At 40.8% G+C, this 19,238-nt stretch overlaps 1 protein-coding gene across 4 annotated transcripts in view; it reads right to left on the reverse strand.

The window, feature by feature from the left end:
* Positions 1-19,238, reverse strand: part of FAM184A (family with sequence similarity 184 member A) — a 68,046-nt gene that overhangs the window by 38,168 nt on the left and 10,640 nt on the right. For all 4 annotated transcript variants that reach the window (XR_011557418.1, XR_011557416.1, XR_011557417.1 and 1 more), the window contains exons 2-5: positions 14,097-14,951; positions 4,628-4,763; positions 3,258-3,439; positions 2,297-2,494 (exon numbers count right to left, since the gene is read on the reverse strand). Coding sequence is in view for 1 of the 4 variants with exons in the window: in XM_070733433.1 (XP_070589534.1) it covers positions 2,297-2,494; positions 3,258-3,439; positions 4,628-4,763; positions 14,097-14,951 (1,371 nt within the window). In the remaining 3 variants the exon portion in view is untranslated. The remainder of the gene's footprint in view (positions 1-2,296; positions 2,495-3,257; positions 3,440-4,627; positions 4,764-14,096; positions 14,952-19,238) is intronic.

Genomic DNA, 19,238 nt, shown 5'->3' on the forward strand with positions numbered 1-19,238 from the left:
ACATGGAGCAATAAAGGGAGACGGAGGAGAGAGCCAGTAAGCTAAAGGGGGGAGGGGACCCAGACGGCATGAACTCTCTCCAGGCTTTAGAAGCCTCCAGCCGGAGAGAGAAGCAGATTTGTTAAAGAGATCCACTTGGTACGGCAGCAGGGGAAGGAGGAGAAGGAGGAGGAGGGCAGCTCTTTCCTTTCCTCCCCCTTCCCCCCCCCCGCGGCTGTGGGCTATTCTGGCTCTCCACCTCCTCCTTTCCCTGCTGCCATCCCAAGTGGATCTCTTTAGCAAATCTGCTTCTCTGCACAACACATGGGGCAATAAAGGGAGACGAGGAGGAGGGAGGATCAGGGGTGGGAGATCAAGCCAACGAGCCAGCCAGCAAGCTAAAGAGGGGGAGGGGGGGGAAAACAGCATGAACTCTCTCCAGGCTTCTAAAAACTCAAGTTTAAAGAGCCCTGGGTTAGGGTTAGAGATGCAAGAGTCTTCAAACCTGGAAAAATTAGGCCTTATGGACTTCAACTCCTACTCCTGAAGTAGCATGGCTGGTGCAGGAATTCTGGGAATTGAACTCCACTAGTCTTAAAACTGTCAAGTTTAAAGACCCATGGGTTAGGGTTAAAATGCAAGAGTCTTCAAACCTGGAAAGATTAAGGCTTGTGGACTTCAACTCCTACTCCTGAAGTAGCATGGCTGGTGCAGGAATTCTGGGAGTTGAAGTCCACTAGTCTTAAAACTGTCAAGTTTAAAGAGCCCTGGGTTAGGGTTAAAAATGCAAGAGTCTTCAAACCTGGAAAGATTAAGGCTTGTGGACTTCAACTCCTACTCCTGAAGTAGCATGGCTGGTGCAGGAATTCTGGGAGTTGAAGTCCACTAGTCTTAAAACTGTCAAGTTTAAAGACCCCTGGGTTAGGGTTAGAAATAGGTTTTAGCTTGGTTGCTGATTGAGCTACTTTTTTTACTTTTTAATTTATTGTTATTACCAGATTGCTTTCGTTTACCCTCCTTTAAATTTACAGAGCTAATTTTGGTTTTCTTTAAAATAAATATTCTAAAACATTTAATCTACTGATGTCTCAATTAATGTAATTTTATTGGTTTCCATTTTTATAAGTTACCAGTAGCCACTGCATTTTCTAACCTCGGCTTATACTCGGGTCAATAAGTTTTCCCAGGTTTTGTGGCAAAAACTGGTGCCTCGGCTTATACTCGGGTCGACTTATACTCGAGTATATACGGTATGTTTATCCCTGGCATGTTTAAATTCAGTTACTGTGGATTTACCAACCATGTCCGATGGAAATTGTTCCAAAGATCTATTACTCTTTCAGTAAAATAATATTTTCTCATGTTGCTTCTGATCTTTCCCCCAACTAACTTCAGATTGTGTCCCCTTGTTCGTGTTCACTTTCCTATTAAAAACACTTCCCTCCTGAACCTTATTTAACCCTTTAACATATTTAAATGTTTCGATCATGTCCCCCCCTTTTCCTTCTGTCCTCCAGACTATACAGATTGAGTTCATTAAGTATTTCCTGATATGTTTTATGCTTAAGACCTTCCACCATTCTTGTAGCCCATTCTTGTAGTATAATATAATATGTTGCAATTTGTTATAGTATTTATTTATTTATTTATTTATTTGTTTGTTTATTATTTATTTATTGGATTTGTATGCCGCCCCTCTCCGGAGACTCGGGGCGGCTAACAGTGTTGCAAGAAGTTATAACTTTTCTTTGTCCAGGAATATGGTACACAAGACAGGTGGCCATATAAATCAAGTTTTATCAAAAATATGTGTAACTACTGCCATGTTCATTCCCTTCAGCAATTTCACAGCTGGCACATTAGATCTAATTCTACAGATAGAAAGGTTGGGCAATCAGGGCAACTAACTGCCACTTAATAAAAGAAGCTGCCAAATCCCATGTTTTACTTTATAATGTTTCAATGTGAACTAATAAGTAGGTAGATCTAGTAGATAGCTTATTTAGACTGTTGAAAAAATAATCTAGCTAGACAGAGAAGATGAATGCAAAAGATAGGATCTTTCAATAGCAGTTCCTGAGCTCTTGAATATAAAGCTATATTCTCAATCTAGGCCATTTTAATCATAAAACCTGATTTATTTTAGATTGATTTCTTTTAATGTTAACTTTTAAAAATTGTTTGACATATTTTAAGTGCTACGTTTCAGTGCTACTACGTTTTAGGAACAACCTAAAGTCTATTACAATTAAAAACAACTCAACATTTATTGTTATAGTAAAACAGGAACAATCATAAGAGTTTATATTTCTCTTACCATTTGCAGTTTCTTTTTTTCCTTGTTAGCATTGTTATGTGCTGCTTCAAGAGCAGTATTATGTTTCCATGACAACTCTTCCAAAGCCTTGGCATGAGCTTCTTTTATCTGCGTGGTTTCTCCTTCTAGTTTGACTTGCAATTTCATTAACTCCTTTTCATAATATTCTCGCTGTGTTTCCTTTGCTTCATTTACTCTCTTAAATTAAACAATACCACTTAGAATAAAAATCAGATAAATGTATTTTGAAAACTATATAATCTTGAGTTCATTATATTTAAGTTATAGTGTGATTTTGTCCTATGCGTGCAATATCTAAGCTATATCATAGTTTAGCTATTAATGATGTGGGAATGCTACAGCAATCAAGCTTTTAGATTCACTCCTTCAGCTGACCTGAACATAGAAGTTCACTTAATGTAGCAGATTTAGATATGAATCTTTACTACACATTTAAGCAGCTAAATGCTGTCAGCTTAAATGAGAATGCAGGCTTTTTGCATTCTCTAGTATAAATTTAGTACTTTCCCCCTGCCTTTTCCACATATTAATGAAACCTTATTTCTCACACTTAGTGGAAGGTAGTGCTTGTTGGCACATCTAGAATTCTAACAGCTTGTAGGTTAATCAGTTATGCAATAGCATTTGTATGTTATATTGAGATTAAGAAACTGTTAATGAACACCTTGTACAACTAATGCTTACAATAATGAAATAACTTTCATTGTATAAGCTACACAAGCAGACTTCAAGATACTACCATAGTTCTTATGTACCATGATCAAAATTGTGTCAAGTTATGCAGCTTTTCTGCAAGTGAAGTGACACTTTTGAATATTAAGGTTTAGAAAACAAAACAAAACAAAACAAAACATGAAGGCTGTTCAAAAATAGAGAACAAATAGTTTACATATTTACATAATTTCAGTTTTCATTTGTAACCCACCCATGAATATTTTACCTTCTCCAACGTAATAAGTTGCTGCTTTTGTCTTTCATCCAGACTTTGTGTTTTGCTGTGTAACACATTTCTTTCCTCTTCCAACTGAGACAATTTCTCCTTTAATTTAGATTTTTCTGATTCTAAATCATATATTGTAACTTCCTGGGTCATTTGAGTAGCTTGAAGCTTTCCAACATGACCTGTAAAATGAAGTATTAAGTATTTCTGGAATATTAATATTTGTACTTGAATGGCTTCTCGTACTGCCCTGGTTCACATAATGTATCAAGCTATAATATGGCTGATCTTGATTTACCAGATTGTAAGAGTATCGGCACTGAAATTTGTAAACACAGATGATAACTCCAGGTATTGTATGAATTCAGTCATTACTTTATTCAGTGAACAATGGTTACGGTATATAGATTTGCTCTTAATTCCATTCATTTTGGGACAAATTTGAAACAGGAGATATTCTGCAATGCCCCACTACAATATCATGCAATGTTAGACTTGGTTCATTGACCAGAAATCTAACAGAAGCAAACTGAAATCTGAAGTAAGGTGACTTTGCTCCTTTCTGTACATATTTTCATGATTTAACTCCTGATCTCCTATTGTGCTGCTACTTCTTTCATAATAAGAGTAGTGAATAAAACTTCTGATAAAAACAGATGCTTTTAAAAAGAATTCTAATTGCAATACTATTGTAATAAAAAAAACCCTTGCGAGTTCAATCAAACTTCTCGAACTCGCTGGGGTCATCCTTTTTGAAGATAGGGATGACGGTGGCAAGTAACCATAGGTTGGGCAAGGAGCTGGTCCTAAAAGATTTTTAATAGATTATGGTTAGGGATTCTGCTATGGCAGTGGAAAGCATTTTTAAGAAGTAGGCACATAATCCATCAGCTCTAATCAATAAAAGTTTTAGGCTGCATAGTGCTTTTTCAATGTTATCTTCTGTAAAATCAATATGTATTAGATCGTTGCAATTAGTTGTGATACAACTATAAAATGTGGGGCATGAGCCATTGCTATTTACAAAGACTGAGTAATACAGTATTACCAACATTTCTGTAGGGAGTATATTGGCTAAGTAAGGCTTAGGTTGTAAGACAACAATCATCTGCATATTTGCTAGTTGTAAGCCTCACTGAATAACAAACGCTACAGATTGTGCTGGATCTGATATTTTGCCTAAACAATGGAAACAGACTGAAAAAAACAAAAACATTTTTTTTAATAAAAATAAAAAATGAAGATACTTTTGTATGAAAAAGTTAACATTTGTCTTATGCATCTAATATTACCTATGAATCAACATGCTAACAATAACAACTTAAAATGGATTACTGTATATACAAAGTAATAGAAACATACACACATACTAGCTTTTAGCACTAGATCTGTGGCTTGTTGTTGAAAGCGTTCTCTTGTAGCTGCTAACTCAATTTCAACCTCTTTGTGTTTACTTAACAATGACATTTCTTCTTCTTTGACATCATCTAGTTGTTTTTGAAGAGCCTAAGAAAACATAATTTTTTTTAAATGTATTGTAAATCTATTATAATTGAGCTTATGTGAATGAAATTTACCAGTGCAGGTCAAATTTGAACATAGAGGGATATTATCAATATATAGAACAAAGGTTCTGTAACTTTCTTATGTATGTATTCATTTTGTCAGTTCTGAAATTTTCATAAGTGATAATAGAAGAGAAGAGAAGAGTTGGAAGTCTTCTAGTCCAACCCTCTGCTTAGGCAGGAAACCCTACACCACTTCAGACAAATCTCTATCTAATCTCTTTTTAAAAACTTCCAGTGTTGGAACAATTACAACTTCTGAAGGCAATTTGTTCCACTGATTAACTGTACTGTCAGGAAATTTCTTTTTAGTTTTAAGTTGCTTCTCTCCTTGATTAGTTTCCACCCTTTGCTTCTTGTTCTACCCTCATCTGCTTTGGAGAATAGTTTAGGTCTTTGTGGCAACCCCTGAGATATTGGAACACTGCGATCATGTCATCCCTACTTCTTCTTTTCATAAACTGGACATATCCAGTTCAAGCAAATGTTCTTTACATATTTTATCCTTGAATCCCCCAATCATCTTAGTTGCTCTTCTCTGCACTCTTTCTAGAGTCTCACTTTATGACCTGATAACAAAGATATTCTGGTAAATATGTATAACTTACATTATACACAATGGCACACAGTTACCTGTGATTAATTAGTGAAAAATGTGTGCATATGTACTATACAGTGAATTAGACCCAAGAGCTATTATTAAAAGTAAAATTTTAATAGCACTATTCTGCTTCAAATTGGAAAATACATGAAGTATACCAATTCTAAAGCAGTTGCTTTGTTTTATGTTAGCGATTATGCAAGATTTTATATAAATGCTTATTCAAATAGAAAAAAACCCTGGGTTTATTTCATTTTTTTGATATTGCCTTTTAGAGGAATATTTTCTTCGAATCTTAGCTGTGTTTTAGTCATAAAAATCCCCACAAATGCCATTTAAAAAAAGATATTGTGTGGAATCTGACAGAGATCCCTCTAGTTGAAACTAAATTCATATGCAAAAGAAGGGAACAATTTTTCAATGGTTTCCCCCCTTCCTGTGTAGCCCTATTGCAATCTCAGATGCAAAATAATCTCATCCAAAGCCAAGTAGATAGCTACAAAGGAAGGATAAATTGTTAAAAAATTTATTCTTCTACTGACAGAATACAAAGCTGGATTACACTTTGTGATTGTAATATTATAAAATATTACCATTTTATATTATTTTAATAAAAGAAATACACTGAAAGAGTAAATTATAAAGATATTAGATAATACCAAAATTCCAAAAGCTGTTGGATAAATCAAATAGGTTTATTAAAAGAGAATTCCTTAAAACAGAATTTGTCTTTGTGAAGTGTCAAAAAGGCTTCACATAATATAGTTATTAAGTAATGATATACTAAAAAATACGAAGGATATTTTGACAAGTGATACTAAATTTTCCAATAATACTATAGATATGTTAGCATTTTGCCCTAAGTGGATGTTTGCATACTATTAGATGAACCGCTGAACTTACCTGAACGGTCTTCTCGATGCTCTGGAAGGAGAGTCCAGCATGGGTTTAGCTCTAGTCTTATTGGTAGGACTGAGTTTTAAATTAACATAAATACATAATAATTAGATACCGCCCCCTTGCTGCCCCAAGGAGTCAGTTTTAAAAAACGAAGGTAAGAAGAATAACAATTTATTGAACATTATAAATCAGAACAAGTAATTGAACCGGAAAAAACTCCCCATGGTTCCAGGGAGGGTATGGACTCTCCTTCCAGAGCATCGAGAAGACCGTTCAGGTAAGTTCAACGGTTCTTCTCCCATGCTTCTGGAAGGAGAGTCCAGCATGGGATATACCCAAGTTCAGTGCTCAAGGGTGGGAGTCTGTTGAACCATGGATTGCGTGTCCTCGCACACCTTCTGAAGCACCCGTCTGCCAAACGCCGCCTCCGCCGAAGCAAAGGTATCTAATTTGTAGTGGCGAATAAAGGTCGTGGGCGTAGTCCATGTTGCAGCCCTGCAGATATCCTCAATGGGCGCCTGTGTCGCCCAAGCCGCAGATGACGCCACACTCCTTGTCGAGTGTGCCTGGATTCCAGTAGGTGGGCTGGTCGAACTCGCCCGGTAAGCCTCGACTATGCATAGTCTCACCCATTGACTAACGGTGTTGGGAGAAACCTTGAGACCCAGTCTAAGGGAACTAAAAGACACAAACAAGGCCTCAGTCTTACGTATCGCCTTCGTACGTCTGATGTACAGTTTCAAGGCTCTGCGGACGTCCACCTTGTGCCACTTAAGTGCTAAAGGATGATCGCCCTTGGCACAGAAATCCGGCAATATCAATTCCTGAGCCCTGTGGAAGTGAGTATTAACTTTGGGAACAAATGTAGGGTCTAACCTTAATACCACCCTGTCCGGATAAAAGGTACACAAATCCGGTCTAACCGACAGGGCAGACAATTCGGACACCCGCCGGGCCGAGGTAATCGCTACCAAGAAAATTGTCTTCAGAGAGAGGAATCGTAACGACACTGTCCTCAAGGGTTCAAAGGGAGGTCCTGTGAGGGCCTGGAGGACCAAGGTCAAATCCCATGTGGGAAAACGCCGAACCGGAGGAGGGTGTGTATTTGCAGCCCCCCTTAAGAAGTCTTTTATCCATGGATGATGGGCCAAGGGGCCCCCATCTTCCCTTCTAATAATAGTCGCTAACGCCGCCACATGTCGTCTCAACGTGTTTGGCGCTAAGCCCTTGTCCAAACCTGTCTGTAAGAATTCCAGAACCGAAAGAACGGAAGAATCTTGAGGTTGCAAATGTCTGGCGGAGCAGAATGATGTGAAAGCAGCCCATGTCGCCTGATAAATTCGCGTCGTAGAAGGACGTCTAGCAGCCTGAATAGTGGTAATCACGTTGTCCGGAAGTTGACAACTCCTTAAACTGTTCCCCTCAAGTGCCAAGCGGTTAGATGGAGCCATTGTGGGTCCGGATGGGGCACAAACCCTTGGCTGAGGGAAATCTGGTCGTCCGGAATCCTCCACGGTGGGGAGACAGAGAGCCCCATGAGGTCCGCGAACCAAGGCCGTCGCGGCCAATGCGGTGCCAACAAGATTATGTCTGCCCCCTCCACGAGAACCTTCCCTATCACCTTTGGGAGAAGCGGAAGGGGGGGAAAGGCATAGAGTAGTGTCTTTGGCCATGGAAGGTGAAGTGCATTGACTCCCTCGGCTCCCGGTGATGCAAACCGGGAGTAGAACCTTGGGAGCTGGGTGTTTTGGTATGTGGCAAACAGATCCACCGCTGGTTCCCCAAAGCGATGGACAATTTCCTGAAAAAGAAGGGGATCGAGTCTCCACTCCGCCGGATCCAGTTCCTGACGGCTGAGCCAATCCGCCTGCTGGTTGTCCTCTCCCGCTATGTGCTCCGCACGTAGAGAGGCAAGGTGAATTTCTGCCCAGACGAAAAGCAGGACAGTTTCTGTCATGAGTCTGAGTGACCGCGTCCCGCCCTGGTGATTTAAATGTGCCCTGGTGGCCACATTGTCCATGCGGACGAGAACATGATGTCCCTCCAGCAGGGGTAAAAAGGCCTGGAGTGCCAAACGGACAGCCCGTAACTCCAGGAAATTGATATTGACAGGTCGTAGGTCCTGGGGTGTCCAGAACCCTTGTGTCACCTGGGAGTTGACATGGGCGCCCCATCCCAGGAGGCTGGCATCTGTGGTAAGAATGGTATATGACAGGTGTCCGAAGAGGGAGCCCTGACGCAGCGCCGAGGACCTCCACCATTTCAGGGAGGATCGTAGCTCCTGCCCCACGGAGATCAGCCGGTGTGTATGGCTTAGGCGCCGCCGCTGGTAAGGGAGTAGGGTCCACTGAAGCATGCGGCAGTGGTAACGGGCCCAAGGAACAATGTCCACGCACGACACCAGTGTCCCCAGCACTTTGGACAGTAGGGACAATGGGGCTTTCCGGTGCCGTTGAAGCCTGTTCACCAGTGCGCACACGTTGAGTTGTCTCTCTGTGGAGAGATACACCCTGCTGGAAACTGTGTCCACCACTGCACCCAGATGGGTGAGCCTGGTCGCCGGCACCAAATGACTCTTCGGCACATTGACCGTGAAGCCATGGTGTTGTAGTAAGGTCAACGTGGTCTGCAACTCCCGATGCGCTGTTCTCCGGTCGCCGGACAGAAGGAGAATATCGTCCAAATATGCAAGGATCCGGATGGACTGGGATCGTAGCTTTGCCATCAGCGCATCCAAGAGCTTCGTGAAGGTGCGCGGGGCCGATGAAAGGCCGAATGGCATTGCCCTGTATTGGTAGTGCGCGTTGTGCAGGCAAAATCGAAGAAATTGACGATGCGACGGATGTATAGGGACGTGCAGATAGGCCTCCTTCAGGTCGACCGAAGTAAGGAAGTTCCCAGGCCGAATGGCGGCCAGGATGGAACGGAGGGAGGCCATCTTGAACCTTCGGTAGACAACGTATTGGTTCAGACGTTTGAGGTTCAAGATGAGCCTGCAACCCCCTGATGATTTGGGTACGAGGAACACCCGTGAATAAAACCCCGTACCCAGCTGGCTGCACGGCACCGGCTCGATTGCCTGAATATCCAAGAGATGCAAAATCTCCTGTTCCAAGAGAGTCTTTCTTGTGGGGTCCCTGGGTACAGGACAAGCCACAAATTGGTGAGGAGGATTTTGCAGAAATTCGAGGCGTAGTCCCCGAGATACGGTTGCCAGCACCCAGGAATCGGTGGTAACTGCCTGCCAGGTTCCACTGAAACGCTGTAGCCTGCCTCCCAAAGGGACGTCCTCTAGGCAGTCACTTTGAACGCCGAAAATTGCGCTGCTGGGATCCTCGGAAAGGACGTCTGGTTTGGTGGAAGCCTCTAGACCGGTCCTGGAAGTAGGAACGGTCACTTCTATAAGGTGTGGAAAAGGTACCTTGGGTATAAGGCCGGGCCGGTTGCGTTGTGGGTGGAGTCTGGTCCCACCGAAAGGACTGGCGACGAGAATACGGTCCAGTCCTTTGGTCCTGGCGCCGGTACGATCTAGGGAGGACCTTCCTCTTATCCTTATCCTCCACCAGGACGGGCTCGAGAGCCTCCCCAAACAGTTTAGAGCCCTCAAAGGGGGCGGAGGACAATGCCCACTTCGATTTGGCATCCACCTGCCAGTTTCTCAGCCACAGAAGGCTTCGAGATGATATGGTGGACGCCATAGCCCTGGAGGCGAATTTAGCGGCATGCAAAGTGGCGTCCGTTGAAAATTCCGCCGTCGCCATAAGTTTATTTAAGTCCTGTCTCAATCGGGTGTCCTCGGGCCCCAGCCGCGCCTGGACCTCCTGAATCCACATAATGGATGCCCGACTGAAAAAGGAGGCAGTAGATGCAGCTCGAAGAGCCCAAGCAGCCATCTGATGTGTCTTCTTTAAGAGCGTCTCCGCCCTACGCTCGTCAGGCTTGAGACTATCCGCATTGTCTGAGGGCACAACCGCCGTGGAGACTAAGGTGGCCACCGGCTTGTCCACGGGGGGGAACAGCAACAGATTTTCCATGGCATCATCGAACGTATAAAATCTGCGCTCCAAGTTCGAAGGGCCTTGTGCCGCAGCCGGATGTTGCCATGGGCGCTTGACGTTCTGAAGAAAAATCTCCAGCGCCGGCACCTTGTCTGATTCCTTGACGGGCTCCTTGCACAAAGTGGCTGATGTGCGCCGGCCATCCCCCGATTCCACTGGGGCCACTGCTCCCGGCACGTCCAGGGCCTGCTTAGCTTTGTGCAATAGCACCCGGAATAAGGAGGGCTTGAACAGACCTGCCATTGCTGGCTGCTTGGGAAAGGTAAACTCGTCATCCGACAGATCCATCCCGTGGTCGCTGTCCTGCTCAAAATTGGAATGGTCATCTGCCATGGAATCCAACCCAGTAGGGGGCGGTGGAGCTGACCAGGGATCTCTGGGTTGAGTGGCTTGCAAAGGGAAGGTATGAGCGCGCTGGGTAGCTGCTGCTATGCCTTGTGAGTAGGCGTTGGCTACCATGTCTTGCATAGCAGGTGAGAAAGCCTGCCAAGCATCTGATTGCTCTCTCAGCCCAGCTGCCGTGGGTGTAAAAGTAGCAGAGAGACCGTAAGCTGTCTGCATTCCAATCTGAGGCATGGCCTGACTATGAGAGGATGATGGCCGGTCAGATCTGACATTAGGTGAAGGCAAAGGCGGAGGACACTGGGAAGCCTGCCTGTCAGGTGACCAGTCTCTATCAGTTGCAGTCCCTTGAAATCCCAAGGCCATGCTGGGTGAAAGGGAAGGTGGAGGAAGAGGCTGGAATGGGTGTATAATCAGTCCCCCTTGAGTGGGGGGGGGGGCAAGGCCGCTTCCAAGCGTTGTTCAAGGGCCTTAATTTTCCTCTCAGCTTCACGAAGCGAGGAAGCTGACTGAGAAGACTTGCTCTTAGGTTTGCCCGAAGATTTCTCTTTGGCCTTTACAACCACCTTGCTCGGCTGGGCCTGTTCTTCCTCCCGAGCGACCTCGATTTTATCAGCCATCATAAGATAGGGGCAGCGTACTTACAATCACGATCCCAATCAATTAGAAACACACAGAGCACAGAGAAGCTCACTCGCAAGTGAAACTATGTGTGCAAACTGCCAGCTAGCCAGAATTCCATTGGCAGCCCTGCCTCGGTGTCAGCCTCAGCGACAGTATCGAGGCAGAATAGGAGCCCTGCGACAGCTTGGCAGCCTGCCAGCTTCGCGCCAATTTGATCGCCGAGCCCAATAATTTTCGCGCTTTCGGGGGCTCCAAAATGGCGGGCGCGACGATTTCCTAGCCTCAGGAGGCAAGGCAGGCACCAACAGGGACACTGAGAGACCTCTCTCTCCTTCAACGTTGCTGTCTCCTTGACAGGCGTCCCGGAACGGCTTGAAAACGCCGCCGCGATCCCCTCACTGTATTCGGAGCGATCAGCTGTTAAGCGGCTCTTAATTAGCCGCCGCCGCGGCGTTAACCTCTTGCCGCCCCCGTCAATGGGGGAGGGCGGACCTCCCCCACCTGGGGTGTTTGGGCTAAGTCTGGCCTCGGAGGTCAGTGACTTGAAGCCCCGTTGCTCCTTCTCAGGGCAGTACCCGCGGGGGGAAGGGGCCCCACAAGGAGGAATGGTGGGGGCGCTGCCCGCGGAGGCCAGGAAACCCCAAGCCGATCACAAACCTGTGTAAAAGAAAAGAAAAAAGATTATAAGGTTCAAACATAATTTTAATAATTTAGACATTATTTTTAACATATACTTATCCCGGAGGAAAAAAACTCAAGTCCTTAATCTCGACTGAGTTTTTTAAAACTGACTCCTTGGGGCAGCAAGGGGGCGGTATCTAATTATTATGTATTTATGTTAATTTAAAACTCAGTCCTACCAATAAGACTAGAGCTAAACCCATGCTGGACTCTCCTTCCAGAAGCATGGGAGAAGCAGTCATTTTCACTTCTTCCAACATTAATATCTACTATTTTCAGAAGAGAAAAAAGACTACCCATTTTTTTACCTAGCATTTGCATGTAAAATTTATCAATTTTTACTAAATATTCTACCAAATTAGATATATTTATCAACTTATTATATTTTATCATTTATATCTTGTTGTGCCCAAAATAAGGCATCCCCTGTTTTTGAGTGCATGGCAATAAGGCCAAGGGCTTATTTCAGGATTCAAAAAAATATATATAAGACAGGGTATTATTTTCGGGAAAACACAGTACTGTATATAATTCACTATAGCTCCTTTCTTTCTATTAAATATAATATCCTTGGTCTTTGATTTATGGTACTTATTTTTGCATGCATGTTATGTATTGCATTTTAAAAAATCTATATAGCTTTTTAGATTTCAACAAAAAATCTGCATACCAAAATACAAATACATTTATGCAGCTAAAACATCTTACTACAAACATTAATTATATATTTATCCACAAATCCATTAAATAAACAAAAGGCATCACATAGCTTTGTCTTACTTTGTTGGCTAATACTGAATTATTTGCAAAGTATTATTTTTATGCCTGATCTTCTTAGTACATTCAGCAACCAATGGTTGATTTACGTAATTCATGTAAAATTTCCACAATTCAAGCCTATTCATTGCATCATATGCTTTCTCTAAATCAACAAATGTACATAAACTTTCTCATATTCGTGCATTTCTTAATATCTTTCTAAAGAGCAAAAATCTAGTCTATACACATTACATTACCCTTGGTGTCCTACACGGTGTATTTCACAGCTTTTAATTATTGTCACATATTGTAACTTTCAATCATAATTCTTCCAAACATCATTCTAATCAGCCTTAATAAAAGAACCCCATTATGCGTTTTGCTTTATTCTTGGTGTTTCCCTTTGTATTAGTGAACTATAGAACGCCTTCTTCCAATTGTCAGGTACAGATGCAAACTTTATACCTTTAGACAAGTTCACAGCCATTCCATAAACACAACAGTTCAATATTGTAACTTTTATCCAATTCAGTATTTAGTGTTTTTATTTGGTAAGCATTTTTAATCAAGTGACATTTATAACATTGTATTTCAGTTCCATTCTTCAATGTGCTATTATTATTTCCAGAAAAATATTTATTCCAAGAAAAATTAGGAAAAGGTATGGACAATAAAAATTTAAACAAATAAAAATATTTTGACCTGTGCACATGTGAGTATATATGTGCGTATATACATACAGTAACATTTCAACTTCCATCAGAGAAGATGTCCAAGTAAGAAGACTTGTGCACATAAGGAAAAAGGTGGGATGTACAGTACATGCAATAATTACGTGAAAGTTCCAGATGTATGAGGGAAAATCTATACCTTCACGTGGATTAGAGAAACAAGACTTTCCCTACTTGATTTCTTCTACTATGGCCTCTCAAGCCACTCCTTTAGCTCAATATATGTTATAAAACAGAACAAAATGTTTAGTGGCTCCTGCAGGGAAGGGAAGGATAGTAGAACCAAAATTGCTTCTGCAATGAGCTCTAAAAATCTAAACCATTAATTTTAACAGAACACTAACTATTTCAATTGCCTTTGGCCTTCACTATTAGAAGAAAAGCTACTGCAGTTTCATATAGAAAAGCAAAATTTGTCACAGCTCTAAATAAATTAGGAAGAAATTACTTGGTCTGTCAATCTATTGCAGGTAAACTAATCTGATTTTAAACCCAGCTGAGCAACATGAAACTTCATCAACATCAATTTAATAACTATATTTATTGTTAAAGAAACAGCATAACAATAATTATCTCACCTGTGCACTATTTTCTGAGGTACTTAGAGCCACTTGAAGCTTCTGGCATTTTTCTCGAAGAGCCTCTGCTTCATCCTGAGCCATTTGCAACTCAGTTTTAAGCTTCCCCAGATTTTTTCGCATAACTGATTCTTGACTCTGAAATTCCTTTCTTAGCTCTACTTCCTTTTCTTTGCAGGCTTTCAGGCTTTCAGCTGTAAACAATTGTGATCTTTTCATAGTATCAAGTTCATGTTCATAGAAAGATTGAGCTTTGCTGAGTTTACCTTCATAGTCCTCAATAAGTTGTTTTCTTTCTATTCTTAGCTCTTCTATTTTAACATTCAATTGTTCCAGATCCTGCCTGTGCAATTCTTCAATTTTTTCCTGACCTTTGCTTAAAGTAACATTTTGATTTTGATGCGTCTTCAGAAGATCTTGGAGCTCAAGTCTATGTGCAGCTTTCAGCTCTTCAAGAGCTGAACGTTTATCCTTCTCAAACTGTAACTGCAGTTGTATAAAACTTCGTAATCTTTCCTCAAATTTCTTTCTAATTTCTTCCACTTCACGTGACATAGTTACAACACGTTGGACATGCTGAGCTTCTGCACAGAGTTGCATATCCTCAACTCTATCCTTATAAGCCTCAAATTCAGTTAAGGCTTGGTGCTTCATCTTTTTATGATCTTCTAAAGACTCTTCTAAAACCTGGATTTTTCTTTTTAGATCCATTTCTTCAGAAACTTTACTCTTATATTGCAAAATCTTTTCTCTGGTTTCTGCAAGAATTTGTTGAATTTCTTCTTCATGAGCATCCTTGAGCGCTTGCATAGCAGCTTCATGTTCATCATTTTTTGTGTTCAAAGCATATATTACCTGCATATATGAATATATAAGAAGAATATATAAAAATATAAAAATATTTTCTTATAAATTATTCCAAAATAATACAACATGAGAAACTGGTGCATTTCAGAACAAAACAAAAATATATTAATACACAACATTAATGGCTATTTTTGCATAAAAATATAATGGGCAGCAAAATTAAATATGTTAAAATGCAATATATTAAATATGTTATATTGTTTCTTAAGGCTATGTACTACAGCTGCTAAATTACACATAAATTAGAGAAGCACATGTGTGTGTACTTGAACCAGAAAGCAAATTAAAAAAAAAAAACATTTTCCAAAGATCAGGTCTGGGACAGAGACTAGCCAGATATCAAGACTGAGACTTCTCTATGATGCAAATCCTATGAACTACCTAAGCAGAAAACTGACAATTGAACTTTATATATTTATCTTTTTATCTCGCCTGCTGATTCCTAAATGACCCTGAAAGGCCTGCAACTAAAACCAATATGTACCAAAAAGCATATAAAAGATACAACAGACTGGAAGAGCAGAATAGCCTAAACCAAACCAAACAGGTAAAGGAATAAAAAAGGACTCTACAATCACCTTTCTGCAAATCTGGCAGAACAAGGTTTTGAATAGTTTCCCTGAACTACATAAGTGGGGGGGAGGGGGGCACACAGATCTCTGGGGAGGGAGCTGTCATTCTATAGGGCAGGAACTATAACAATGTGATGCACATTCAGAATTCCACAAAATAACTGTGTCATTTAATTCACAGGACATGAAGAGCACATACCTTGCTAGATTGTACTATGAGGCAGAGATGATGTAGGAAGGAGGTGGTTCCTCATATAGCTAGGCCCTATACCTTGAAGGTCTTCAAAGGTGATAACCACTTTGCACCCAAAAACAGAAAAGCCAAAAAATGTAGCTACTCAATTTTGTAAGGATTGATCACAAGTCTGTTCCTGCATTTCTCCTCTGACAATAATACCGACCTAAAATATTTAGTTTCTCAGTCTTTAGAGCAGTGGTTCCCAACCTTTTTTGGCGATGCCCCACCTAAGCATCTCTAAAATCCTGAGACCTCCCCCCCCAATGACATATAATTCTTATTATTCAAAAAGTGAACTACTGGCAAGGAGGAAGCCTAAAAGGCCATTAACTAGGTTTAAACAAGGTTCCAATTGCCCCCATTAAAAATGAAATTGCCCCCCTGTGGGGCGTGGGCCTCACGCCCCACAGGGGGGCAATTTCATTTTTGGGAACCAGGGCTTTAGAGACATCAATTACCATGTTTATTACAACTCATAATGTTTCTGATATACAGTATTAAATTATCAGAATAATACTATAAAAGATGATATACTGTAAATTAACTTACAGAATACTACAGCAATTTGCCTAGAACATTTAGTGTACTTCCTGCAGGAGAATAATATAACCCAAGAGGAGCACTTGCACTTTATTTACATCTCAAAGAGCCATTGCCCCATTGCTAAAGGCTATGTAAAACTGGTAAATAGATTTACCAAGGACTGGTTTTATTAGCCCTCTTAGGCTCTTCTCAGTTATGTTTCTAGTTCTCCATCATATTTGAATTTGTATTAAGAAAATTATGAGACAGATAGAAATGAGAGAGCGATTTAAATAGGGAGCAGTGGAGTAAAGGGGTAAGTGCCCAAATATCTATATCTGACAATGGTTTATATATTTTTAAATCAAAAATATGAATCATATTGCATCAAAATATCCACACAGGAAAATATGTAATGAAATTTTAACAATTTAAAAATTAATTTTAACAAACTGGTAGTACTATTGTAATAACCTTAATTGGAACTTACAAATCTACTAGGCAATTTAGCACCTCCCCCCACCTACCCTCTGTGATGTGAATAGTATGCAAATGTGGCTTATTTCCATACTGTATGGCTATTAATTATTGATTTGTCTAAATGCTAAGGTTCAGGGAATTCTCTAGCACAGTGATGGTGAATTTATTTTGGCTTGGGTGCCAAAAGGGTGTGCATGTGAGTGATAGCATGCACGTGTGTGCCCACATCCATAATGCAATACCCTCCCCACATGTATGCATACAACTCTTGTGCTCCCCCCCCCCCCCCTGTAAATGCTTAACTCCCCCAGCTGTCCCCTGTGCATGCACACAGTCCTCACTGAAGCCTCCGGACTTCTGGTAGGACCATTGGGCTGTTTTTCGCCATCCCTATGAAGAACAAAAATGGCCAAAAGGAAATCAGCTGGCCAACGCGCACATGTATGCTGGAGCTGACATCGGGCAACACCTTGTGTGCCCTCATATATGGGTCTATATGCCAGCTATGGCACGCATGCCATAGGTTCACCATCACTGCTCTAGCATCTTTTAGATTTGGCTTGATCAAAGATGGTAATAGTTTGCCAAATAAAACTGTAGTAGAATATGCTATATTGATTAAGATTTTTATATTGGCCTGTTAGTTTTATACTCCTTTATGCTTCTGCTTGCTTGAATACTGCAAGAAAATAAAATCCCAAATTAAATGCAGATTGACTTCATATATTTCTGAAATATCAATAACTATATCCAAATTAGGTGGTCTTTGATTAACAACTATTGGTTTAATGATTGTTTAGTTACAAAAGCACTGAAAAAAGTGACACGACCATTGCAGCTTCTCCATGGTCACATGATCAGATTTCGCAACTAGCATGTATTGATGATGGCTGCAGTGTCCCATGGTCATGGGATCACCTTTTGCAACCTTCTGATAAGCAAAGTCAATGGGGAAGCCAGATTCACTTAAGAAGCATGGTACTCAACAACTGTCTTGCTTATCCATGCAAATTTTGGACTCAGTTGTGGTCATAAATCAAGGACTACTATCTATATCTAATAACAAGTGATATATATGTCTCATAATTTCTTCAAAAATACTTTAGTCCAATAATGTCAACCACTGTTAGGCTGGCGGGCTTAAATACAAGAACTACTGGTACATGGATTCTGTTCTTTTTTTCTGGTAGATAACCTAACAGAACTGTGAAGCGTACAGAAGTAGTTCATACACATAACTTATATACATAAAGCAGAACTATTCTCAATTTCTTTTTCAGCTCTCCCTCCCTTCCAATTGACTCAAGATGTTCTTCTGTCATGGGCCTATTTCCTCCTTAATTGTCTTATCACTGCCAAGTAGTGGCATTGCCAGTCTTAAAATGGGTGAACAGTGTGGTCGGGCGGTAGGAAAAACAAGTAGGATGCTTGGCTGCATAGCTAGAGGTATAACAAGCAGGAAGAGGGAGATTGTGATCCTGCTTTATAGAGCGCTGGTGAGACCACATTTGGAATACTGTGTTCAGTTCTGGATACTTCACCTACAAAAAGATAATGACAAAATTGAATGGGTCCAAAAACGGGCTACAAAAATGGTGGAAGGTTTTAAGCATAAAACTTATCAGGAAAGACTTAATGCAGTGTTTCCCAACCTTAGCAACTTGAAGATATTTGGACTTCAACTGGGGAATTCTGGGAGTTGAAGTCCAGATATCTTCAAGTTGCCAAGGTTGGAAACACTGACTTAATGGACTCAACCTGTATAGTCTGGAGGACAGAAGGAAAAGGGGTAACATGATTGAAACATTTAAATATGTTAAAGGGTTAAATAAGGTTCAGTGAACACAAGAACAAGGAGACACAATCTGAGGTTAGTTGGGGGAAAGATCAGAAACAACATGAGAAAATATTATTTTACTGAAAGAGTAGTAGATCCTTGGAACAACTTTCATCAGACATGGTTGGTAAATCGACAGTAACTGAATTTAAACATGCCTGGGATAAACATATATCCATCCTAAGATAAAATACAGGAAATAGTATAAGGGCAGACTAGATAGACCATGAGGTCTTTTTCTGCCGTCAATCTTCTATGTTTCTAAGTATGTATTCCATCACAAATAAGGGTACTTCGGGAAAATATTCTAATTGCATGTTAGTTGAACTATTTTTGTCTCTTAACTTTTAATTGTGGAGGATGGAATAAATTCAAAGCTACTGTAAATGAAGGGTTAGAACTATTTCTGTCTCTTAACTTTTAATTGTGGAGGTTGAAATAAATTCAAAGCTACAGGTACTTTAAATGAAGGGTTAGGTAGCAATTAAAGTATCCTACAAAAGAGGATATGATGAAAAAAAGTTCATTGAGTGATATTTTAAAAAAAATGAAGTGCTAACCGCCACTAAAAATAATTATAACAGCAGTGAGTAATGTTAGTATTTCATCAACCAATGTAGACACTC

This window comes from Erythrolamprus reginae, chromosome 1 (genome assembly GCF_031021105.1).
Source record: "Erythrolamprus reginae isolate rEryReg1 chromosome 1, rEryReg1.hap1, whole genome shotgun sequence".
Classification (NCBI taxonomy): Eukaryota; Metazoa; Chordata; class Lepidosauria; order Squamata; family Dipsadidae; genus Erythrolamprus; species Erythrolamprus reginae.